The sequence below is a fragment of the Palaemon carinicauda genome, chromosome 37, assembly GCF_036898095.1.
Source record: "Palaemon carinicauda isolate YSFRI2023 chromosome 37, ASM3689809v2, whole genome shotgun sequence".
NCBI classification, from domain to species: Eukaryota; Metazoa; Arthropoda; class Malacostraca; order Decapoda; family Palaemonidae; genus Palaemon; species Palaemon carinicauda.
This window is the reverse complement of record NC_090761.1, coordinates 29,115,288-29,142,022: the sequence shown is the minus strand read 5'-3', so window position 1 is coordinate 29,142,022 and position 26,735 is coordinate 29,115,288. Positions and strand designations below refer to the sequence as shown.

The following is a 26,735-nucleotide window of genomic DNA, read 5'->3' as shown; positions in this document are numbered from 1 at the left end:
GAGGGAGGGTTACAGGATTCCATTCTGCCACAAACCCCCTCTGACCACATCTCCCATCAACCTCTCTCCCAACTACAAAGAAGAGGACAAGAGGCTAGCGTTGCGCCAGGAGGTGTCGCTACTTGTGCAGAAGAAGGCAGTGGTTATAGTCCGGGACCATCAATCCCCGGGCTTCTACAACCGTCTCTTTCTGGTGGCCAAGAAGACAGGAGGTTGGAGACCGGTGCTGGACGTCAGCGCGCTCAATGCGTATGTCACCAAGCAGACGTTCACGATGGAGACGACGAAGTCGGTCCTAGCAGCGGTCAGGCAGGAGGACTGGATGGTCTCGTTGGACTTGAAAGATGCCTACTTTCACGTTCCTATTCATCCAGACTCCCAACCTTTCCTGAGATTCGTTTTTGGAAAGGTTGTCTACCAATTCCAAGCCCTGTGTTTTGGCCTAAGCACAGCTCCTATGGTGTTCACGCATCTGATGAGGAATATAGCAAAATTCCTCCACTTATCGGACATCAGAGCCTCCCTCTACTTAGACGACTGGCTGTTGAGAGCCTCCACGAGTCGTCGCTGTCTGGAGAGTCTCAACTGGACTTTGGACTTAATCAGAGAACTGGGTCTGTTAGTCAACATAGAAAAGTCTCAGCTCATTCCCTCCCAATCCATTGTGTACCTGGGAATGGAGATTCGGAGTCAGGATTTTCGGGCTTTTCCATCGGCCCCAAGGATAAGCCAAGCCCTAGATTGCATCATGAGCATGCTGAAGAGGAGCAGTTGCTCGGTGAGACAGTGGATGAGTCTCACAGGGACCCTTTCATCACTGGCCTGTTCGTCGAGCTAGGAAGACTCCACCTCCGCCCTCTTCAATTCCATCTTGCAGCTCATTGGGACAAGGGTTTGACTCTCGAAACAGTCTCTATCCCAGTCACCAAAGAGATGAAGACCACTCTCTTGTGGTGGAAGACCAATCTCCTTCTCAGGGAGGGCCTATCGTTGGCTATTCAGACCCCCAATCTTCATCTCTTCTCAGATGCATCGGACTCGGGCTGGGGTGCGACCTTGAACGGACGGGAATGCTCGGGAACGTGGAACGAGGAACAGGGAACGCTCCACATCAACTGCAAGGAGCTACTAGCAGTTCATTTAGCCCTGCTGAACTTCAAGTCCCTCCTGCTGGGCAAGGTGGTGGAGGTGAACTCAGACAACACCACAGCCTTGGCTTACATCTCCAAGCAAGGAGGGACCCATTCGAGGAGCCTATACGAGATCGCAAGGGACCTCCTCATTTGGTCAAGAAGTCAAAACCTCACTTTGGTCACGAGGTTCATTCAGGGCAACATGAACGTCTCAGCAGATCGCCTAAGCAGAAGGAATCAGGTCATTCCCACGGAATGGACCCTCCACAAGAGTGTGTGCAACAGACTTTGGACCTTGTGGGGTCAACCTACCATAGATCTGTTTGCCACCTCCATGACCAAGAGACTTCCGCTGTACTGTTCCCCAGTTCCAGACCCTGCAGCAGTTCATGTGGATGCTTTTCTGCTGAACTGGTCCCATCTCGACCTTTACGCATTCCCACCGTTCAAGATAATAAACAAAGTCCTGCAGAAATTCATCTCGCACGAAGGGACACGGCTGACGCTGGTTGCTCCCCTTTGGCCTGCAAGAGAATGGTTCACAGAGGTACTTCAATGGCTAGTCGACATCCCCAGGACTCTACCTCTAAGAGTGGACCTTCTACGTCAACCTCACGTAGACAGGTTGCACCCAAACCTCCACGCTCTTCGGCTGACTGCCTTCAGACTGTCGAAAGATTCGCTAGAGCTAGAGGCTTTTCGAAGGAGGCAGCCAGTGCGATTGCCAGAGCAAGAAGGGTTTCCACTCGTAGAGTCTACCAATCTAAGTGGGAAGTCTTCCGGAGCTGGTGTAGAGCCAATTCAGTATCCTCTACCAATACCTCTGTGACCCAAATAGCTGACTTCCTATTACATCTTAGGAATGAGAGATCCCTTTCAGCCCCTACGATTAAAGGGTACAGGAGTATGTTGGCTTCAGTTCTCCGCCACAGAGGTTTGGACCTTTCTTCCAACAAGGACCTTCAAGACATCCTTAAGTCTTTTGAGACTTCTAAAGAGCGTCGTCTATCCACTCCAGGCTGGAACCTAGACGTAGTCTTAAGGTTCCTTATGTCACCTAGGTTCGAACCTCTCCAGTCAGCTTCCTTCAAGGACCTTACCCTCAAGACTCTTTTTCTCGTCTGCCTTGCAACAGCTAAGAGAGTCAGTGAGGTTCATGCCTTCAGCAAGAACATTGGTTTCACGACCGAATCTGCAACATGTTCTTTTCAGCTCGGATTCCTAGCAAAGAACGAACTTCCTTCACGTCCTTGGCCTAGATCGTTTGAAATACCTAGCCTCTCCAACATGGTAGGTAACGAACTAGAGAGAGTTCTTTGCCCTGTCAGAGCTCTCAAGTATTATCTTAATAGGTCTAAACCTATTCGAGGACAGTCAGAAGCCTTATGGTGTGCCATCAAGAAACCTTCGAGGCCCATGTCCAAGAACGGGGTTTCGTATTATATAAGGCTTCTGATTAGAGAAGCCCATTCTCACTTAAAGGAGGAAGACCTTGCATTGCTGAAGGTAAGGACCCACGAAGTAAGAGCCGTAGCTACTTCGATGGCCTTTAATAAAAACCGTTCTCTGCAGAGCATAATGGATGCAACCTATTGGAGGAGCAAGTCAGTGTTTGCATCATTTTATCTTAAAGATGTCCAGTCTCTTTACGAGAACTGCTACACCCTGGGACCATTCGTAGCAGCGAGTGCAGTAGTAGGTGAGGGCTCAGCCACTACATTCCCTTAATCCCATAACCTTTTTTAACCTTTCTCTTGAATGCTTTTATTGTTGTTTTTATGGTTGTTACGGTAGGCTAAGAAGCCTTCCGCATCCTTTTGATTTGGCGGGTGGTCAATTCATTCTTGAGAAGCGCCTGGGTTAGAGGTTGTGTAGAGGTCCTTTAGTAGGGGTTGCAGCCCTATATACTTTAGCACCTTTGAGTTGATTCAGCCTCCAAGAGGAACGCTGCGCTCAGTAAGGAAGACGAACTTAAAAAAGAGGCAGAGTAACGGTTCAATTCGACTTCCTTACCAGGTACTTATTATTTCATTGTTATTTGAGATAACTGTTATATGAAATATGGGATACTTAGCTATCCTTTAATCTTGTACACTGGTTTTCACCCACCCCCCTGGGTGTGAATCAGCTACATGATTATCGGGTAAGTTTAATATTGAAAAATGTTATTTTTATTAGTAAAATAAATTTTTGAATATACTTACCCGATAATCATGATTTAATTGACCCTCCCTTCCTCCCCATAGAGAACCAGTGGACCGAGGAAAAATTGAGGAGGTGTCAACAAGAAGTACTATAGTACCTGGCCACAGGTGGCGCTGGTAAGTACACCCCCTTCTAGTATTGTGATAGCTGGCGTATCCCTCCATAGAATTCTGTCGGGCAACGGAGTTGACAGCTACATGATTATCGGGTAAGTATATTCAAAAATTTATTTTACTAATAAAAATAACATTAATCAGGACTTGGAACTGAAAGTGTGTGAATTTCTCTCTCTCTCTCTCTCTCTCTCTCTCTCTCTCTCTCTCTCTCTCTCTCTCTCTCTCTCTCTCTCTCATGTGGTTACTTGTTATAAAACCAAGGTAATTACCTTCACCCTTGGGTCGCGAGTAGAGTACTCGACCTCTGGGGAGAACCATGCATCGACCTTTCGCAACACGGCACAACGCAAAGCTTGCTGTGTTTTGCTCTCCAGTACCAGACCCCGCGGCTGCGTTTGAGGATGCACTGCAACATCCTTGGAATCTACTGGATTGCTACACGTTTCCCCCCTTTTTGCTTGCTTCGCGCAGTCCTGTACCAGGTGCTAGTAGTTCCAGGACTCAGGATGATTCTCATTGCTCCACTATGGCCACACATGGAGTGGTTTCCCGATTTGTTGTCGCTCCTGGTTGAGGTACCGTGAGAGCTACCACACCGGCCCAATCTCCTTCGGCAACCCTTGTCGAACAGGTACCACTAGGCAGTGCAGTAGCTCAGACTTCACGCGTGTAGACTATCCAGCATCTCCTCAGAATGTGAGGCTTTTCGTGACTCACTGTGAGAGAGATGTCAGGGTATCTTAGAAGATCCTCCTCCTCAGTCTACCAGAGGAAGTGGTTGGTCTTCTGTGATTGGTGTAGTGGAAGGGGTATCTCTCCAGTCAGAGCCTCTCTGACTCAGATCGCAAACTTCCTAGTCTTTCTCCGCAGAGATAAGCTCCTTTCAGTTTCTGTCATTAAAGTGTACAAGTCTGCCTTTGCAATGGTGTTCCATCTGAAGGGCATAGATATCTCCAACGGCCTGGGGATTTCTATGCTCATTAAGAGCTTCGAACAGTCGCGTCCGCCGAGAGAACTTAGAGTTCCCCAGTGGGATGTCACCTTAATTCTCGGGTCTCTTGCTCATGTTCTGTGTGAACCCTTGAGCCGTGCCTCAAACAGGCACTTGACCTTTAAGACTGTTTTTTCTGCTAGCCTTAGCATCGGCGAAGAGAGTCGGGAAGTTACACGGCCTCTCCTGTAATGTCACTCACGCAGAGGGTTGGAAGGAGATCTCCTTGAGTTTTGTGCCAGAGTTTGTGGCCAAGACTCAGAACCCAGCGATCCACGATCCCAGGTTCGAGGCCTTCACTATTCCTTCCTTACTGGATGTGGCGGTTCAGGTGAGAGACTTCTCTGTCCCGTCAGGTGTCTCCAGCGCTATCTTAAGCAAACTCAGCATCTCAGACCTGAATGTCGACGACTTCGTTAGCACCGGCAGAACCAAGAGGGAAGTGTCGAGGAACACGATATCCCTCTGGATCTGTAAAACCATCCGCAAGGCGTATGAGACTTCCACAAGAGTCCAAGCACCAGCGAGGGTTAAAGCTCACGAGATCAGGGGCATTGCCCCCACACTCGCTTTCAAGAGAAATCTTGCAGTGGGCCAAGTGCTGAAGGCGGGCGTTGGAAAACGCCAGACCACCTTTACGGCCTTTTACTTGAGGGAGTTTACGCACAAGTCCTTGGACACCTTTATTCTTGGCCCTGTGGTAGCAGCTCAAGCTATTGCCTAACCTTTCCAGTTCCTCTGGGACAGGGAAGTCTTGTCTTGATTTCATGGTATGTTTGGCAGTGTAAAAGCAGTCTGCAGGTGATCCGCCTTTCTCTATGTCTCCTCCCTTGGAGTTCCATACATCCAGACAAGTCTTCCCAGGTAAGATTGCTAGAGTTTGTTTACAAGTATTCTCCTCCCGTCTTCTGCTAGGCAGGAAAGACGGTGGATGTATAAACCCTTTGCCTTTTGGTTTTGGAGTTTCATCCAGTCACTGTGACCCTAGGGTCGAGTGTCTCTTACGTTCATGCTCTCCGGTCACGCGATGCTCTTACACATCGCGCGGCGGCTCGCAGTCTCTCAGACCCCACCATCATCATGTCGGGTCAAGAGACAGGGGAGGGTGGATTTAGTCCTCTGCTCTCATTCGAGACCAGGTCTATATCTGGGCAGTTAGCTGTCCACAAGCAGCAAAGGCAGACCTCCCACCAACCAGTGAGTCTTCCTATATTAAATGATTACAAGGTTTGTATATTGCGTCGGAACAAATGACAATTTGTCCTAAATTGTATTTTTCCTAGCTATACAAACCTGTAATCGTTTTATATAAATGCTCGCCTCTACCTCCCCTCTCATGTTCCACATGGACCCTAAAGCAGTTGGGGGGGGGGGGGGGGCTAAGCTCCGCCTCATACCGCCAGCCAACCAATCAGCACAACTGCCTGGTTTTCTTCTTCTTTGGCTGTTTCAGCTGAGCTGAAGCGAATTCCTATATTAAATGATTACGGGTTTGTATAGCTAGGAAAAATACAATTTAGGACAAATTGTCACACACACACACACACACACACGCACACACACACATATATATATATATATATATATATATATATATATATATATACAGTATATATTATGTATGTGTATATATATATATATATATATATATATGAACTGCATATGTATTCATGTACATAATTAAACTTTACCATAGATAATTGGTTGGAGAGATCTACCAGCAGCAGGTGACCTGATTTTGGAAGTTGAATCTGAGCGCAGAGCAAATGAAGTTATAGAATGGCGAAAACAAGAGCTTGCTGTACAAAAACAAAAAGAGGCAGAGGTAATCATACAAGAACGTCTAAATGAACATTTGGCGGTTTACAGGAAGCAACGAGAAGAACGGCGTATGCTTGGACAAAGGTAAGGGCTTGTTATCACCCTTTTCATTTGTCCCATTATTAACCAAATTTACTGAATACAATTTTCAATTTGGCTCTGAAATATATAGCACTAAATCATATTGATATCAATGTGGTCACTCAGCATCTTTTGTAACCTGTAATTTTCTATGTCCTTTTTTTTTTTTTCCTGCATAAACCCATCACTTCATTGTCAATTTATGTTTGTGAGAGAATTCTGGATGATGTAATATTAAGGCAAAAGAATAAGAACCACTGACTTTGGTACCTGGCACAAGTGTATCTTGTTTTCTGAGGATTCCTTGGTCAACTGTATCATTTATTTTTATGCAGACCTATCCAGGGCTCACAGATTCTTCAAACACGATTTTTATTGATTCATATGCTTTTCCTTTTTATCAATATCCTCTTGGTAGGGTTATGAAGAATTCCATCGCAGAAAATACGTCATTCAGTTAACGAGTGATTTACTCTTCTGTCGTTGAAAACGTACCAAACAATATTAAAAGTTGACTTAACATACAGAACTCATTAATAATGTTTCTCCACATAGTCAAAGCAAGTCAGTTTGAGGTCAAGGGAAGAGAACCATTGCCAAACATATGGGGATTGTATCCCTAAAAGGGAACCATCTAATAATTCCAAATGTTATGATAAACAATGCCAATCATATGTAACCTAGGTAAATATATATAAAATTGTTAGTTAAAGTATTTACGAAACCCACAGTCATCCTTGAATATTGTAAAAATTAAAGGGGCAGAAAGAAACAAAAACTGAACACCTACCAAGGGACTAGTTTCTTCCCTCTGATATTAGGGTCTATAATTTCTTCTTTAAATAACATTACAAACCTTTAGATATGAGTCCATATATGTATTTATGAGCGTGTAGAATGCATTGAGTGAATTTCCTTTATTTCCCATGTGTAAGATTGTTTTGGTCTATAAGCATTTTAGGTTTAGGAGCTTGTTCCTGGAACAGTTTAAACACATTATTTCTGGGCTTGAACCTGTGCCGGCCAGTGAATAAGCTCCTATTAGCACTTATTCTTAGGTAATTTACTGCTAAATATACCAGAGAAAAAATGTAAAGGAGTGCTAGGTTGACTAGCTCGCTCACCTATTGGTGTCGGTATGGAATTGGGCGTATAATCCAGAGGTCCCGCACCATTTAGATTCATCCACGACAAAGACCCCCAATAGAGGAGAGCCGTTCAACCTCACTCGGCACCACCCACTCTGCATCCGCTCAGAACTCAACTCCTTTTTAGCACGCCTGTGTGGTAACCCGCTAGTTTGTGCTCTCGTGTTTTTGCCTTATTTTCCTTATGATTATGGCTTCTACATCGGTTTCCCAGGAGACACCGTCTAAGTTAAGTACCAAGCTATGTTTTGCTGTGTTTTGAGCAATCTAGATCGTTTAATATTTAAGTTATAAGAGTTTATTCTCTTCGATCATCTTGGTCTTGCTCGATTCCGCTTACGGTTGGTACTCCTGTTTCAAGAGCTTTTAGTTTCACTCGCGGTGTTACTAAGTGTATTATTTTTATTATTAGTTTAATTTTTATATGTTTTATAGTGGATATTCATTATTTAGCGTTTAGAGCCCTTGTGGCTCATATTTAGGGCCGATATCAGATTACGTATCGTAGGTGGCTTGCCGGCCTTCGGCCATCAGGTTGTTGTCCTTCGGGATTCATTCATTTTTTCGCATGCCTTGCCCTAATTTTTTATGTGTATATTTATATATTTTTCAACGCTATTACTTTTATAATGAATATTTGTGCTTATTACCCCGTATGATCTGTTTTGGTAGTGTTTGGGGATCGTCAGTTGGTAGCCCTGCTGCTCCGTGTCACGTGATCCTCCCCCAAGCTCCCCCTCTCGCTAGGTTGGTGGCTAGGCTTCTCTCCCCCCTCCCCTAGGGGACCGTTGCCTTCCCTTCCTACAGAGGGGGTAGTTCAGTGTTTATGGACTTTGTCCTCTCTCCGGGTGTCCCGGTGGTTTTGTCTCTGTCTAGACTGGTTGGCCACCGGTCAATAGAGTAGGAATCCCGGTGCACCCTATTTTATAATGTTCACCTATCACACTTTTATTTATGTTATACGAAAACCTCCGGGTTCTGTTGGTGGTTCTTATCTACGGTTCCGCCCCCCTTATTTTATAACAGTTACTATGATTATATATGACAGATCACTACCCCGGAGTTCCTATATGTATTAGTTTATGGATGTAATTTTATATATCCCGGTCCGGGGCTTAACCTCGCTCCGGGAAGTCAGACACCATGTGTGTTAATTCTTTGTTGCATCCTTCTTTATGATCCCGGCTCGTCCGGAATGAATAGTTATACTCTAGTCTTAAGTTAGACTTATGTTTAGGCCCGGGTCCTCTGGACCCGCCCAAGAGTATTATAGTTAAGCTCTAGTCTTAAGTTAGACTTATGTTTAGGCCCGGGTCCTCCGGACCCGCCCCTACTTAAGAGAATTACAGTTTCTCATATACTATTCTTATTATAGATGGTTCATTGCCAGACGACGGCCTGTGCGGCGGTTCTTCACCAGCCTTGTGGCCATACGGTGTGTAGGTCTCACGCCCTCTGCGGAGTGCAGCTGGAAGATATCGTAGTCTGGCATCCTGATAATTGTATGGTCTGTTTTGACCTCATTACCACCCTTGGATCTGATTCGGTGAGTCCCGTTGGCTATGTTGACTTTTCTAATTATTCTTACTTTTATTTGGTATACATACACTATTTAGTAAGATTTCTATGGTCTTTAAAGGACCTCCGGGACTCTTCCTTTCTTTAATTCCCACTATTATTTCAGGCATCCCCGGAGCAGAAGACTGCGGCTCGGGCCACCCTGAAAGTGTGGGTTGGGGGATTTGCCCGAAATGTGAAATCAAAGCAGCCTTACGTCCTCTCTGAAGACTACTGTGCAATGATTTACCCTAATGCTAAGTCTTCAGCCGCTGTGGCTAGAGCTGTTGCGGCACCCATCATTGCCGACATTGATGCCACTATTGCTGGATTCATCGATCAGGATCAAGATCAAGATACGTCTGATGCCCCCGGAGATCTGGAAGACAATGTTGCCTCCTTGAACTTGGATGTGGAACCCATGTTGTTAGATGATCCGGATGCAGGTAGGGTTGTAAGTGAGGCAGGTGTTACCGGCGCTGAGATTCCTATCCTCAGCCCCGCTCTTTCTTCTTCATCTGATCTCTCTTCTTTTCATGGTTTTTCTGGGGACCGCGATTCGTCTCACCGATCACACCCGGTTCCCCCCAAAGATAAATCTAAATCTAGAACTTTGCCAAAAGCTCGTAAGCCCCACAAGGCTTCCCATGGTTCTAAAACGAATGCAAACCCATCATCTAAGGCTTCCGGCTCCTCCTCTAAGTCTCACTACCCGGGAGTACAATCCGCCACTTCTGCTCCTAACCCGGGCCTTTCCGAATCAGCCATGCTTCGCATTGTGTCAGAGATGCAATCTAAGATTGTGTCAGAAATGCAGGCCAAGATGGACACGATGTTTTCTAACATTGGTCAGAGACTTGGGGCATTAGAGCATGGTGCTCCGGAGCAAGTTCAAAGCTCTCTCATCCCGGATGCCTCTAAGCTTCCTCCGTTTACCAAGAATAACCCTTGGCGCATGGCTCTTCATTCCCCGTTCTCAGACGGGATGTTAACGTTGGAAGGTCTTGGTACTCGTCCACTAGAGGACTTTGAATTCTTTCCTCCTGGTCTCGCATTTCCGTTTCATGGTTATGCCAGGCTTACCGAGGAAGCTCTGGTTCGGCTGGATAAGGTCCCTAAAGAGACCGTCATTTTCCCAAAGGAACAAGCCCAATCTGTTTGGGCTAGGTTTCTAAATGACATAGGTTGCACCAATACCATGTTGACGCCTCATAAAAGTTCATTTACAATGTTCCTAATGGACAAGAATACCGTGACTCCATGCGTCACTAAGATTGCAGAGCTTGCCTTTCAATACGCTCTGGAGGAGAAGCCCTTGCCTCCCATCCGAGAGGTAGATCCGATCTCCCTCCTTCTTCCTTCAGATAATGAGTGTTGGGACAATGTCCATACCACCTTTACTTCCGGCAAGCTGACAGCGGACTGTGCGTCAGTAATTTTTAGTGAACGGCTTCCCCGTCTCCCGGAATCCCTTATTAAACAGGAGTATGATTCCCGCCTACGTGTTGGTCGAACCTTGAACTTGGCCACTTCTACGGAGTCGATAGCCTTAACTTATGATACTGAGAGTATCTTCAAGTCTCTCAATAAGGCTACTTTGCAGTCTTTGTACTTTGACTTATATGACTTTGCTCTTGCTAAACGTAGGTGCCGCAAACACGTCCTGGCTGAGGCGACTATTAGGCACGAACCGAATAAACTTATCCGGTCCTCTTGTTGGGGTCCAAATCTTTTCCCTGAGGATCTTGTGGAGGAAGTCTTGACAGAAGCTACAAGAGTTAATCAGAGCCTTAAAGCCCGTTGGGGTTTGACTCCTAAGCGGAAATATGATCCTGCAAGTTACCAAGCCCGTGGTAGGAAGAAGCTCCGCCCGTATACCTCCACTCAGTTCCGGCAACAGCAAAGTAGCTCGTCCGTTTTCCGGCAGCCTCTCCCACCATCTCCTGCTGTTCCTGCACAGCCTTCCACCTCTCAGGCTCCTTCCTCGGACGACTACGTCACCGTTCTGTTACCTAAGAGCCAGCTTCCCGGTGCCTCCACCACCTCCAGCCTTTAACCAATCTTATGAAGCTCAAGGCTCTTCCCAGGGTTATAACAGAGGTAGAGGCTACCACCGTGGTTCATACCAGAACAGAGGTAGGGGTAGATTCTTTCGCAAAGGAAAGAACTTCCGAGGCGGACGTGGAGGCAACTCCTCAAGCCAATACTGAGGTGCAGCGGGTAGGGGGGAGGCTTTATGCCTTCCGCAACAAATGGAGGTTCAGTCCCTGGTCTTTCAGTATCATCTCCAAGGGACTGGGGTGGAGTTGGATTCAAGGACCTCCTCCACCGAACAGATTTCATCAGCATTCCACTCCGGACCTAGTCGAGTTTGTCCAGGACCTGTTACAAAAGAACGCCATACAAGAAACGAAACACCTGAAGTTTCAGGGTCGGCTGTTCAGTGTCCCGAAGAAGGATTCGGACAAGAGAAGAGTGATTCTAGACCTATCCCTTCTCAACTTGTCCATTCAATGCGACAAGTTTCGAATGCTTACCGTCTCGCAGGTGCGGACCTTACTTCCCCGTGGGGCCGTCACCACCTCTATCGATCTTACAGACGCCTATTATCACGTTCCGATAGCGAGACACTTCCGTCCGTATCTAGGCTTCCGCCTAGGAAACAAAAATTACTCCTTCAAGGTGATGCCTTTCGGGCTCAACATCGCCCCAAGGATCTTCACAAAGTTAGCAGAAGTTGCTGTTCAGGAACTCAGAAATCAAGGGATTCAAGTAGTAGCCTATCTGGACGACTGGCTCATTTGGTCAGACACCTCCCAAAATTGCCTAAAAGCCACTCACAAAGTCATCCAATACCTTCAATCTCTAGGCTTTCAGATCAACTTCAAGAAGTCCCGTCTTCTTCCGAAATCAAAGTTCCAATGGCTCGGCCTGCAATGGGATCTTATATCTCACACTCTGTGTCTTCCCAAACCCAAGAGGTTAGAGATTGCAATGAACACCAAACGCTTTCTCAAAGACTAAGTGAGTTCCAGACGGCTCCAAGAGAGGATCCTAGGGTCCCTTCAATTTGCTTCAGTGACGGATCTACTTCTGAAAGCGAAGTTGAAAGATATCAATCGTGTCTGGCGTTCGAGGGCGAATCGGAAGCTCCGGGACAGGAAAGTCCGCCTTCCTCCCATTCTCCGGGAAAGACTTCTACCTTGGACAAAGGCCAGCAATCTGTCAAAGTCAGTTCCCCTTCGATTTCCGCCTCCGAAGTTAATCATTCACACGGACGCATCCCTATCAGGTTGGGGAGGCTATTCTCAGCACAGGAAAGTTCAAGGTCTTTGGTCTCCCTTATTCCGCCAATTTCACATCAATGTGCTGGAGGCCATGGCAGTTCTATTAACCCTGAAACGTCTCTCTCCATCCAAGAGACAACACCTTCGTCTGGTTCTCGACAGCGAAGTGGTGGTCCGCTGCCTCAACAGAGGCGGATCAAAATCAGGGCCTCTGAACCATGTTCTAGTAGCCATATTCTCCCTAGCAGCCTCGAACCGTTGGCATCTTTCAGCTGTCCACCTGGCGGGAGTCCGGAACGTAGTTGCAGACGCCCTGTCCCGGACCTCCCCTCTAGAGTCGGAATGGTCACTCGATCAAAAGTCATTCCGGTGGATTCTCTCTCGGGTTCCGGGTCTCCAAGTAGACCTCTTCGCCACGGAGTCCAACCACAAATTGAGAGTATATGTGGCTCCCAATCTAGACCCTCAGGCCTACGCCACAGACGCCATGTCACAGAATTGGGACAACTGGGAAAGGATTTATCTCTTTCCCCCGGTGAATCTTTTACTGAAAGTCCTAGACAAACTGAGATCCTTCAAGGGACGAGTAGCCTTGGTCGCACCCAACTGGCCCAAGAGCAATTGGTACCCTCTCCTGCGAGAGTTGAGACTACATCCTCACCCGATACCCAATCCGGTTCTGTCTCAGATAGTACAAACACGCGTTGTGTACGCTTTCTCAAACATTCAGAGCGCCCTAACTTTATGGACTTCATGAAGTTTGCGGCCATGCATGGTGCCAATATCGATCCTCAAAACACCCTGTTCCTAGAATCAGATAAACGGGATTCCACCATCCGCCAATATGATTCTGCAGTTAAAAAGTTGGCTAAATTTCTGATAGACTCAGACGTACACTGTATGAACTTGAACCTTACAGTCACTTTCTTTAGAACTTTATTAGAATCAGGTCTGGCAGCCAATACTATCACCACTATTAAATCTGCTTTGAAAAAGATCTTCCTAGTGGGTTTTAACATAGACTTAACCGACTCTTTGTTAGCTTCAATTCCGAAAGCCTGTGCCAGACTGAAACCGGTTACTCGTCCTACCCCGGTTACCTGGTTCCTTAATGATGTGCTCAAATTGGCTTCTGATACCATTAACAGTTCTTGTGATTATATTCCCCTTCTCAGGAAAACACTTTTCCTTGTGTGTTTGGCTTCCGGGGCAAGAATTTCTGAACTGGCAGCTTTGTCAAGAGACCCGGGTCATATTGAGTTCCTTCCTTCGGGAGAGGTCCTTCTTTCACCTAACAAATTCTTTTTAGCTAAGAACGAAGACCCTCAGAACAGATGGTCCTCCTGGAAAATTGTTCCCCTCACGCAAGATCCGTCTCTGTGCCCTGTTACTGCTCTTAAGTCTTATTTATCCCGGACCTCCTCTAACTCCTCGGGGCCTCTATTCGTTAGAGAACAAGGCGGTACCATTACCATTAAAGGGATCAGGCAACAAATTTTGTATTTTATTAAACAAGCTAGCCCTGACTCTTTTCCTCTTGCACATGATATTAGAGCAGTTGCTACTTCGGTGAACTTTTTTCACCACATGAATTTTACGGATCTTTCTAGGTACACAGGGTGGAAGTCACCGTCAGTGTTCAAGAAACACTATCTTAAACATTTGGAAGCCCTTAAATTTCCTACGGTAGCTGCAGGGAGCGTAGTTACCCCCAGGTAACTCACATGTTAATTCCTTGTCATTTTATCTCTCCCCCTTACCTGCCTCATTTATACCCTATTTGTATTCGTTGGTTTCGCACCTGGTTACTATTCCTATATTTGTTAATTTTATGACTCCTGAGTATCTGTATATATCATCACTCACGGCATTATTATACCTTACCTTTTTTGTCAATTGTTCTACCAAGTGGATTTATGTTCTTTTTAAGGTACCTTTATAGTTGTTTTTGGCACTCAACTCTGATTAAAGTAACTTGTGTTTCCCTTGTGTTTACGTTTTTTCCTTTATTTTTCAAGTTTGGTGACATTTCTCTTGTATATATTCACTGGCCGGCACAGGTTCAAGCCCAGAAAAGGGATTTTGACGTAGGAAAAATCTATTTCTGGGCGAGGGACCTGTGCCGCCCAGTGAACCCTCCCAGCTCCTCTCCCTTGGAGTCCCCAAACTTTGGGTGCTAAGGAGTTGGGTTCTGAGCGGATGCAGAGTGGGTGGTGCCGAGTGAGGTTGAACGGCTCTCCTCTATTGGGGGTCTTTGTCGTGGATGAATCTAAATGGTGCGGGACCTCTGGATTATACGCCCAATTCCATACCGACACCAATAGGTGAGCGAGCTAGTCAACCTAGCACTCCTTTACATTTTTTCTCTGGTATATTTAGCAGTAAATTACCTAAGAATAAGTGCTAATAGGAGCTTATTCACTGGGCGGCACAGGTCCCTCGCCCAGAAATAGATTTTTCCTACGTCAAAATCCCTTTATTATTATTATTATTATTATTATTATTATTATTATTATTCATGGCTATAATCCTAGTTGGATTATAGGGCTCCAATAGGGAAAAATTGTCCAGTGAGGAAAGGAAATAAGGAAATAATTAAACCACAGAGAAGAATAAACAATCAAAATAAAATATTTCAAAAACAGTAACAACATTAAATTAGATCCTTCACATATAAGCTATAAAAAGTTAAAAAAACAAGAGGAAGAGAAATAAGATAGCACAGCATGCGCGAGTGTACCCCAAAGCAAGATAATTCTAATCCAAGACACTGGAAGGCCATGGTACAGAGGCTTTGGCACTACTTGAGTACTTTGGTGTTTCTATACTCGCCCGAAGTTCACAATTCCCTTACCTCCCTACTAAGTAGAGAGGTCAAGAGGTTATTGAATCCGATTCAACTTCGTATTCTGGAAAGGCTTACCAAAGTCACTCTCATATCCATATAGCACGATTTAATCAGCAATAGTATTCAAGGGGAATGAGGCTGTTGAAGTGATTGAAAACAGGAAATGATGGATCACAACACTAGTAAACTTCAAGGAGGAAGTAATGTAAACCTTGGGTGAGTAAAGAAACAACAATCTTATTAATGATATACAATTTTTTTTCTACAGTAAAAACAAATGGTAGAAAAAGTGTTTTGGGGTAAGAAAAATAGGTTTGTATTTAATAGGGGTACTTATGAGATATGTTTTGCTCCATAGTTATCAATTACTTTTGTATGTGATTCCCTGCTTCCATCCCCTGTGATTGATAAGCATTTCTGGTCTAACAGACAGTAATAGGAACATAGAATTGGATAGGAGGTTGTATACTTCCATTCTTTATACTGTTGCTTTCATTGTTTAATTAGTTATTCCATGTGTGTTTCGCATATCGACTCAAGTGCTAAGCCTCCAAAACACATATGGTAATATATGTTAAATTTATTATGCTTTGTTTAGTGTATTTTTGAAGGATCACACTAAATTCCCGAAAAGTACTGCCCTTTTTGTTGTAAAATTGTCCTAAAACATATAAATTGTTTCAAAATGTTTCTTGAGTGCTGCTAATGGTTTAACCAGATAACAGATGTAAGTCTGTGAACATGTTTGTTTCCTTTTGCTTTTAAGGTACGGGAAAAGAAGACGACCGAGACAAAAGGAATCCACTGACGAAGATACTGGTCCCAGAGTATCTATTGTACTAAAAGGAGATGTTGATGGTTCAGTTGAAGCTATTCTAGATGTCATCGAAACTTATCACAGTCAAGACTGCCAGTTGTTTGTCCTTAGCTATGGAGTTGGAATGGTTACACCATCAGATGTATCTATGGCTGCAACATTTCAGGGTATGTGGTTAATTCTAAAGTTACAGTATGATTGTATGTGTTCATTTACTTTAACATTAGTGAAGTAGTAAAGCACATTTGCAGGTGATATGTCAAGTACAAGGGTATTAGTGTTTTTTGTGCCTTGTTGCGCAGATAGATGAAGAGAGGTGTTCAACTAGATATTTCTAACAAGTTGCGCCGTAGGTGGGGTTTGTTCTATCTTGAATAATTTCTTTCAAGTGATATGCTAAGTACTAGTGTATTAGTTTCTTTGTGAACGGTTGCGCAGGTTGATGAAGAGAGCTGTTCAACTAGAGGTTTGTAACGAGTTGCGTTGTAGGTGGGATTTTTTCTATCTTGAAGAATTTCTTTTAGGTGGAGATATTTTACAGTGTAAGTATCGTCAAACTTGTCATCATTCTCATTATAGTTTATGACATCATCATTATCATTTTTATAGTAAAGTTATTTTTACTAACTGGATTTCAATCCTAAAGTATATTATTTCCATATTTACCTTCAAATCATAAGCTGCATCATCTCATAGCAATGAAAATAAGAATAAAAGCAGTTTTCTATATGCTCTCCCATTTCTCTTTCAATGAAGCCAGAACAGATCCGATGATACTCCTCACTTAATGACAGAGTTAAGTTCCTACAACCCCATCAGTAAGAGGAATTGTCATTAAATAATCTCCCTTTCTGGTCTACATATTGAGCATATATTTTCCTAGTCAACAGAATCACCAGTACCATAACATACAGTGTTATATCCTAAATTATTTTAAACATCTCATAAGAGACATAATATATGTGCTTTTTCAATATTAAACTTACCCGGTGATCATATAGCTGTCAGCTCTGCTGCCCGACAGAAAAACCTAAGGACGAAATACGCCAGCGATCGCTATACAGGTGGGGGTGTACATCAACAGCGCCATCTGTCGAGCAGGTACTCAAGTACTCCATGTCAACACAGAACCAATTTTCTCTCTGTCGTGCCACCGGCAAGACCTACTAAATACGCTGTTGTTTTCTGGATTGATTTTCACGTTATTTGGTGAAGTATTCATTTCTGGTTATTAGCTATCGCTGTGCAGAAGTTATCTTCAATACTTCCTTGCATTCTTTTATTGGATTTTGGATTATTTGTTGACGACTTGGATAGATTTTGAATTCCCCCCTTTGACTAATTCAAGATGTCTGACCCTTCTCAAGTCCCCAAGTACAGGATGTGTAGCGCTAGGGACTGTTCAGGCGTCTTCCGAAGGCCTCTATCGATCCGCACACCATTTGTTCCAATTGTAGGGGTAAAGCCTGTCAATTGGAAGATCGATGTGAGGAATGCGTTGGGCTTTCGGAATTCGATTTTCAAGAATTCCTGAAATATGCACGTAGGCTAGAGAAGGATAGAATCAGGAGGAGTTCGTCTCGCTCAGTTGATTTTTCCTCTCCCCATGCCCCACAACCTATTCCTTCCCCTGTAGTGGTTGCACCCGACCCCCCTGCTAGCTCTCATCAACCTTCGATGGCAGATATGATGCGTGCCATCCAGGCTCTGGGTGAGAGAGTCGAGTCATTGGCGAATGACCGCAATCAACTCATGGCTGACGTCAGGGAGTTGAAAGGTAAGAGTGCAGTGGGAAGTGAAGTGAGTGTTTGTGCAGTGAAAAGTGTCAGTGTTACGCATGAGGGTGCGTCTGTTCGTGCTTGTCGTCCTCCCAGTCCGGGACCTCTTGCAAGCTCCCAAGCCCAGGGGAGAAGCAATGTCGTACGACCAAAGGGTTCGACAGGCTTTAATCAGCGGACAGACGTTCCCTCCGTGGTTTCGGACGTATCTTGCCTAGATCGTCCCACCCACAAGAAGACGAGTGAGCCCGTTCATTCCTCGTCTGCGGAAGAGGTTTCACGCCAGAAACGATGGACCAAGGTCTCACGGCCTCTTAAACGCAAGGTCCCTTCCGAGCAAGTCCAACGGCCCAGGTGTAGCCACTGGGTCAGTTCGGACTCGCTGCAGTCCTCCGACGACTGCACACCTCCTAAGAGAGGCAAAGTGGTACCGCAACAGGCAGTAACTCCGTCTGTTGCCGCACCAGCTGCTGTAGACCCTAAGTGGTCTTTGCTGCAGTCTATGCAGACTCAGTTAGCTTCCTTTATGCAGGAGTATCGTGCGGAGAAGGTTGACGCTGCACCCGTTAGCCTACAACCAACCACGGTTGTGCGCCCAGCAGACGCTGAGGCTGCCTACTCCCACACTCCAGCTGTGAGAGCTCCTCCACCCATGCGCAGTCGACCCTGCCAAACGCATGTTGACGTTCACCGACGCACGGAACCCTCCGTTGACGTTCGTGTGCTACCACAACAAGAGGAGGGTGGAGTTAAGTTGCCGTGTTTTGACGCGGTGCGTCAGCCTCCGCAACCCACGGTGGTCTCCGCTATCCGACCACGGTCAGGAGTAGACGCTTTGCGCCCCCACTCAGCTATGGTTGTTGCCAGTTCTCAGACGGACCAACAGTTACATGACGTTGGGTCCAGTGCAGCCACGCATGCACCCGTGCTGCCGGACTCAGCCGTCCAGCTTTTACCTACTCCTTTGCCGCTTCCTCCTCAACATTCAGACGATGGACTCTCTGATGATGACGAAGCTGCACATCTTGACGACCAACACTCGGACATCGACGAACCCAAGACCACGCCTCCCTCCTTAGACTTTAGGAAAGTGCTTGCGCTGTTCAAGGATTTATATCCGGATCAGTTTGTGTCTGCAGCACCACGCTCGCCTCCCTCTGAGTTCGCTTTAGGCATGCAGTCAGCAGCACCTGCCTTTACGAAGCTCGTACTCGCTCGCTCGTCCAAGAGAGCTTTAAGGGTACTGGGAGAGTGGTTGCAGTCCAAAAAGCAACTTGGGAAGACAACCTTCATGTTTCCCCCGGCCAAGCTTGCTTCCAGATCTAGCGTCTGGTATGCCACGGGAGAAGTTCTCGGCTTGGGAGTTCCTGCCTCTGCCCAGGGCGACTTCTCAAGTCTGGTAGACTCTCCCCGCAGGCTGGCTATGAGACGCTCCAAGATTTGCTGGACTCCTTCGGATATGGACCATCTTATGAAATGAGTTTTCCGTGCATTCGAAGTCTTTAACTTCTTGGACTGGTGTTTGGGAGCGTTGAGCAGGAAGACCTCCCCTTCTGATAAGGAAACTTCCATGCTCATTATGTCCTGCATGGACAAAGCCATACGGGATGGTTCTAGTGAGCTTGCGGCTTCTTTCGTGTCCGGGGTCCTCAAGAAGCGGGATCACCTTTGCTCCTTCTTGTCAGCTGGAGTCACCCCATGTCAAAAGTCGGAACTTATGTTTGCTCCGCTCTCGAAGTGTCTCTTCCCTGAAGAGTTGATCAAGGAGATTGCCGCCTCCTTGATCCAGAAAGACACTCATGACCTGGTGGCGTCATCCGCACGCAAAGCCACCCCTTTGCCCTCCGTGCCTAGACCCAGGATAGACACTCCAGCGTCAAGGTTCATTCCGCCCTTTCGTGGCAGAGCCTCCAGCAGAGGAGGTGCTCGTGCCGAAAGTCAACGTGGGAGCAAGAAGAAGGGTTCCAAGTCCTCTAGAGGCAGAGTCTGACTGCCACCTTCTTCAGACAGCAGTGGGAGCCAGGCTCAAGAACTACTGGCAGGCCTGGGAGAACAGGGGCGCAGACGCACAGTCTGTGAAGTTACTCAGAGAGGGGTACAGGATTCCATTCTTGCGCAAGCCCCCTCTAGCAACAACTCCCATCGACCTCTCTCCCAGGTACAGAGAGGAGGACAAGAGACTAGCTTTACAGCAAAAGGTGTCTCTCTTACTACAAAAGGGAGCGGTAGTCATAGTCCGGGACCATCAATCCCCGGGCTTCTACAACCGTCTCTTCTTAGTGGCGAAGAAGACAGGAGGGTGGAGACCGGTGCTAGACGTCAGTGCTCTGAATGTCTTTGTCACAAAGCAGACGTTCACCATGGAGACGACAAAGTCGGTTCTAGCATCGGTCAGGAAGGAAGACTGGATGGTCTCGTTAGACCTAAAGGACGCTTACTTTCACGTCCCCATCCACCCAGACTCCCAACCTTTTCTAAGGTTCGTTTTCGGGAAGGTTGTATACCAGTTCCAAGCCCTGTGCTTTGGCCTAAGCACGGCACCTCTAGTTTTTACCAAACTGATGAGGAATATTGCCAAATTCCTGCATTTAGCAGACATCAGAGCCTCCCTCTATTTGGACGACTGGCTTTTAAGAGCTGCGTCAAGTCGTCGCTGTCTGAAGAATCTAAAATGGACTCTGGATCTGACCAAGGAATTGGGTCTCCTGGTCAATATGGAAAAGTCCCAACTCGTCCCATCCCAAACTATAGTATACCTAGGAATGGAGATTCAGAGTCAAGCTTTTCGGGCTTTTCCGTCGGCCCCCAGAATCAGTCAAGCCCAAGAATGCATCCAGAACATGCTGAAGAAGGACCGATGTTCAGTCAGACAGTGGATGAGTCTGATAGGGACGCTTTCATCACTGGACCAGTTCATCGCGTTAGGGAGACTCCACCTCCGACCCCTTCAATTTCACCTAGCTGTTCACTGGAGAAAGGACAAGACGCTAGAAGCGGTCTCGGTTCCTATTTCCGAGAAGATGAAGTCTTCACTGACTTGGTGGAAGAACAACATTCTCCTCAGGGAGGGTCTGCCACTGGCTGTTCAGACCCCCGACCACCTTCTCTTCTCGGACGCATCGGACATGGGCTGGGGTGCGACATTGGACAGTCGGGAATGCTCGGGCACGTGGAATGCGGATCAAAGAACGTTGCACATCAACTGCAAGGAGCTACTGGCAGTTCATCTGGCCTTGAGAAGCTTCAAGTCCCTCCTTCTAGGCAAGGTGGTGGAGGTGAACTCCGACAACACCACAGCCTTGGCGTACATCTCCAAGCAAGGAGGGACTCATTCGATGACGTTGTACGAGATCGCAAGGGACCTCCTCACCTGGTCAAGAGATCGAAACATATCCCTAGTAACGAGGTTCATTCAAGGCAACATGAATGTCATGGCAGACCGCCTCAGCCGGAGGGTCAAATCATCCCAACAGAGTGGACCCTTCACAAGAATGTTTGCAACAGACTATGGGCCTTGTGGGGTCAGCCTACCATAGATCTGTTCGCAACCTCGATGACCAAGAGGCTCCCAATTTATTGCTCACCGATTCCGGACCCAGCAGCAGTTCACATAGATGCCTTTCTTCTGGATTGGTCCCATCTAGACCTTTATGCGTTCCCCCCGTTCAAGATTGTCAACAGAGTACTGCAGAAGTTCGCCTCTCACGAAGGGACAAGGTTGACGTTGGTTGCTCCCCTCTGGCCCGCGAGAGAATGGTTCACCGAGGTACTGCAATGGCTAGTAGACGTTCCCAGAACACTTCCTCTAAGAGTGGACCTTCTGCGTCAGCCGCATGTAAAGAAGGTACACCCAAGCCTCCACGCTCTTCGTCTGACTGCCTTCAGACTATCGAAAGACTCTCGAGAGCTAGAGGCTTTTCGAAGGAGGCAGCCAGAGCGATTGCTAGAGCAAGGAGGACATCCACTCTCAAAGTCTACCAGTCGAAGTGGGAAGTCTTCCGAAGCTGGTGCAAGTCGAAATCAGTATCCTCAACCAGTACCTCTGTAACTCAGATAGCTGACTTCCTTTTATACCTAAGGAAGGAAAGATCCCTTTCAGCTCCCACGATCAAAGGTTACAGAAGCATGTTGGCAGCAGTCTTCCGTCACAGAGGCTTAGATCTTTCCAACAACAAAGATCTACAGGACCTCCTTAAGTCTTTTGAGACCTCGAAGGAGCGTCGGTTGGCCACACCAGGTTGGAACTTAGACGTGGTACTAAGGTTCCTTATGTCAGCAAGGTTCGAACCACTTCAATCAGCCTCTTTTAAAGATCTCACTTTGAAGACTCTTTTCCTCGTCTGCTTAGCAACAGCTAAAAGAGTCAGTGAGATACACGCCTTCAGCAGGAACATTGGATTTACATCTGAAACGGCTACATGTTCCTTACAGCTTGGTTTTTTAGCTAAAAACGAACTTCCTTCTCGTCCTTGGCCCAAATCGTTCGATATTCCAAGCCTTGCTAATTTGGTTGGAAATGAACAAGAGAGAGTACTATGCCCTGTAAGAGCTCTTAAGTACTATTTGAGACGTACTAAACCGTTACGTGGACAGTCAGAAGCTTTATGGTGCGCCATTAAGAAACCTTCTTTACCTATGTCGAAGAATGCAGTTTCTTATTATATCAGACTTTTGATTCGAGAAGCTCATTCCCATCTGAATGAGGAGGACCATGCTTTGCTGAAGGTAAGGACACATGAAGTTAGAGCTGTCGCAACTTCAGTGGCCTTCAAACAAAACAGATCTCTGCAGAGTGTAATGGATGCAACCTATTGGAGAAGCAAGTCAGTGTTCGCATCATTTTACCTTAAAGATGTCCAGTCTCTTTACGAGAACTGCTACACCCTGGGACCATTCGTAGCAGCGAGTGCAGTAGTGGGTGAGGGCTCAACCACTACATTCCCCTAATCCCATAACCTTTTTAATCTTTCTCTTGAAATGTTTTTTATTGTTGTTTTTTGGGTTGTCCGGAAGGCTAAGAAGCCTTTCGCATCCTGGTTGATTTGGCGGGTGGTCAAATTCTTTCTTGAGAAGCGCCTAGATTAGAGGTTTTGATGAGGTCCTTTAGTATGGGTTGCAACCCTTCATACTTCAGCTCCTAGGAGTCGCTCAGCATCCTATGAGGATCGCGAGGCTCAGTAAGGAAGACGTACTTAAAAGGCAGAGTAATTGTTCAAGTCGACTTCCTTACCAGGTACTTATTAATTTTATGTTTGTTATTTTGAATAACTGCTAAAATGAAATACGAAATACTTAGCTCTTAATGTTAACATATATGCTGGTCTCTACCCACCCCCCTGGGTGTGAATCAGCTATATGATCACCGGGTAAGTTTAATATTGAAAAATGTTATTTTCATTAGTAAAATAAATTTTTGAATATACTTACCCGGTGATCATAAATTAAAGGACCCACCCTTCCTCCCCAATAGAGACCCAGTGGGCCGAGGAGAAAATTGGTTCTGTGTTGACATGGAGTACTTGAGTACCTGCTCGACAGATGGCGCTGTTGATGTACACCCCCACCTGTATAGCGATCGCTGGCGTATTTTGTCCTTAGGTTTTTCTGTCGGGCAGCAGAGCTGACAGCTATATGATCACCGGGTAAGTATATTCAAAAATTTATTTTACTAATGAAAATAACATTTTATGTTCCATTGAAAAAGTGGTAACTAAATATGGTATACAAAATACTGTAGTATAATATATAGTAATACTGATATTGTTTACTAAACAGCTCCTATAGTAAACCCATATTTGCTATTAGGCTAGGCCTGAAATAATTTTAACTTATTCAAAATATAATATATATGGGAGTGAGTATATGTTTTTAGGAAAAGTGGAGATTAGAATTATGAAATAGTTAATAGTATATGTATTACATCCACAGTATTTTGTTATAAATCTATTTTCACTAGGAGGCAAGGTCTACAAAAACATGGCCTTTTCTTTCATCAGCTAGCCTATCTTATTAGCAGACAATATATATACACTGAAGATGAAAAAATAAAAATACAGCACTGTACTGTACAAAACAAAATTTATAACATCATATCCTAACTAATTTTTTATTACTTTCAATTTAAGTATTTTCATAAAATCATCTTGCGTCATTTTCTTACGTACTGTTAGGTGATTACACACTACAGTACTTCCAACATAAATATACGAACCAAAGAACAAGATTAAAATATTTTGACAGTACAAAACAGCATAAAATCATATACTAACTTATTTTTATTATTATTTTGGATTTATTTCAACACTTTGTTTTGAAAATGCTTTACTGTCTGCTGATCATACACTAGCACTAATGACAATGTATTAGTGACTCATACCTCGTTTGAATTCGCGCTTCCCTTGTCTCTCTGTCTTACTGTACAGGATGCCACTAAAATTTCTACTATAGTTTTAATAATATAGATACTGATGGTATTACTGATGAACATGATGCATATATAGTATAGTTTTAATTAGCTGTGAATTATATTTTATTTGTGGGTGCTACAATAATTGAGATATGATCAGATACAGTATGTGAAAAACTCAGTCATTTGGCAGGTCTCCTGTCACAGTGGTGACAGTTAGGGGGAAGTTTATGGTTTTATTTAGTAACCAGAATTTCTCTTTTAAAAAGGGTCATAAGAAATCTCAAACTATATATACAGTACAAAAATCTATTTACTGTATCGTGAATAACCGAATCCGCAAAGATATAACCCATGAATATCAAGAGCTGACTGTAGTTTTAATAAACAATATGGATTCTCATATTTCAAATTATATTTTGAGATGGTTTTATCAAAGTAATTTAGACCAGGCTAGTGAATCTTAACCATGGTATACAATACTGTATTACTTAAAATTTATCACTGGTGTCCTAGCTCCAGTAGTGTCAGAGTCAGCAGTATGAACATCATCATCATTATTATTATTATTATTATTATTATTATTATTATCATTATTATTATTATCATTATTATTATTATTATCATTATTATTATTACTTGCCAAGCTACAAACGTAGTTGGAAAAGCAAGATGGTACAAGCCCAAGGGCTCCAACAGGGAAAACTAGCCCAGTGATGAAAGGAAATAAACAAGATGAGAAATAATGAACAATTAGAATAAGATATTTTAAAAACAGTAACAACATCAAAACAGATATTTCTTATATAAACTATAAAAAAAACTTATGTCAGCCTGTTTAGCATAAAAACCTTTGCTGCAAGTTTGAACTTTTGAAGTTTTACCTATTCAACTACCCGATTAGGAAGATCATTCCACATCTTGGTCATAGCTAGAATAAAATTTCTAGAATACTGTGTAGTATTGAACCTCATGATGGAGAAGGCCTGGCTATCAGAAATAACTGCATGCCTAGTATCACGAACAGGATGAAACTGTCTTGGAAGACTCATAGAAATAAACAGAATATTGATGATAACATTTTTTATTTTTATACTTGCCTTATGTTTATATATAGTACATGCCCACCCATCTCCCCACTGCCTCATGTAATGTCAAGAAAATGGGGATAGTTTTAACTATGAAACTGAATCACAAAGGAAAAGAGACTGGTGCATCAATTTCCACATACAGTTAGAATGCTCCTTCAATGTGGTTATTGAAGGGAAGAAAATGAATAAGGTTTAAAGTTTTAACATTTTATGGGTTAAGATTGATTAAACAAGCTTCTGGAGAAGAAAATACATGAACCTCAGGTGAAATTTCATTTTTTGAAGTCTGCTTTTCATAAACGGAAGTATATCAGTATTTACCTGGAATTCAATCGATCTCCCACCCAAAATCCAAATTTTAGGGGATCTGGTAAATAGTTTCATTAATTTCTAGAGCCAGTGCTGTCGATACAGTAACCTCCGCTCTATACCTCTCATCTGGGTTGGCGATTGTCTCGTACCAAGGGGAGATCTAGTAGTATGGTGAATGTGCCTGCTTGTTTTTTTTTTTATTTAAAGGTTAACAAGCTCCTTCTTCAAGTTAGTAGTATGGAATGTGAAATCTGGGTTAGTACTGAAATAATTTTTTTTTATAAAACTCACAATTTGTAAAAAGTTCTAGTTTTAAATATTTAACTTAGCCGGTGAATATATAATAGCTGCAACTCTGCGGCTCGACAGAAAACATACTAAAAAAAACTCGCGAGCGATCACTATGAAGGTTGCGGGTGTGCCCACCAGCGCCAACTGTCGGCCAGATACCACTCTTGTATGTAAACAAAACCTTCAATTCTTCTCTGTCGACGTTGACGACAAGACGTATCAATATTCGCTGTAGAACCTGGAGTTTTCTCAACATATTTGGTGAAGTACTTCATTTTGGTTTGAGCTTTCGCAGTGCAGGTGTTTTATCTTCATCTTAAATCTTGAACTCGTTTTTGGATAGATTTAATTTTTGATGACAAAGAGAGTATGGACTTTCTTTGACTTTTAAATGGCCGACCCTTCCCTTAGACGGAAGTGTGTTTAGGCTTTTAGCAATTATCTTATCACGTTATAAATTAATTATAGATTTTCCTCTATATATTTTATATCTCACCGCCTTTATTAGGCCTCTTCGATTAACTTTCCATTTATAATAAACATAAAAATAAATTTTAATGATTTGTTTATATGCGACCTTTCCTGAGAGTAGGCGGTCCTAACTTGGAAACCGAAGTTAAACAACGTTGAGCCCTTTCAATCGTAAATAGCTTTTAAAGAGCTAATGATTTAAAACTTTTTAAATGAATATTTTTTAATAGATATTTTATGAAAGATTTTCTTTGAATAGTCTTCGTACTGTTTCAAAGATGAACTAACGTTTAGTTTATTTATGCTACGCAGTTTGCGCTCTATCGTTACGATAGAGAGAGAGAGTATCACGGTTTCACTTTGCAAAAAGAGTAAATCGATT

General features: G+C 44.3%; 1 protein-coding gene across 1 annotated transcript in view; it reads left to right on the top strand.

Annotated features, from left to right (window-relative positions):
• The window catches only part of mIF2 (mitochondrial translation initiation factor 2), a 168,436-nt gene that overhangs the window by 102,685 nt on the left and 39,016 nt on the right, over positions 1-26,735 (top strand). The window contains exons 10-11 of the mRNA XM_068360953.1: positions 6,142-6,350; positions 15,954-16,171. Coding sequence (XP_068217054.1) covers positions 6,142-6,350; positions 15,954-16,171 — 427 coding nt within the window. The remainder of the gene's footprint in view (positions 1-6,141; positions 6,351-15,953; positions 16,172-26,735) is intronic.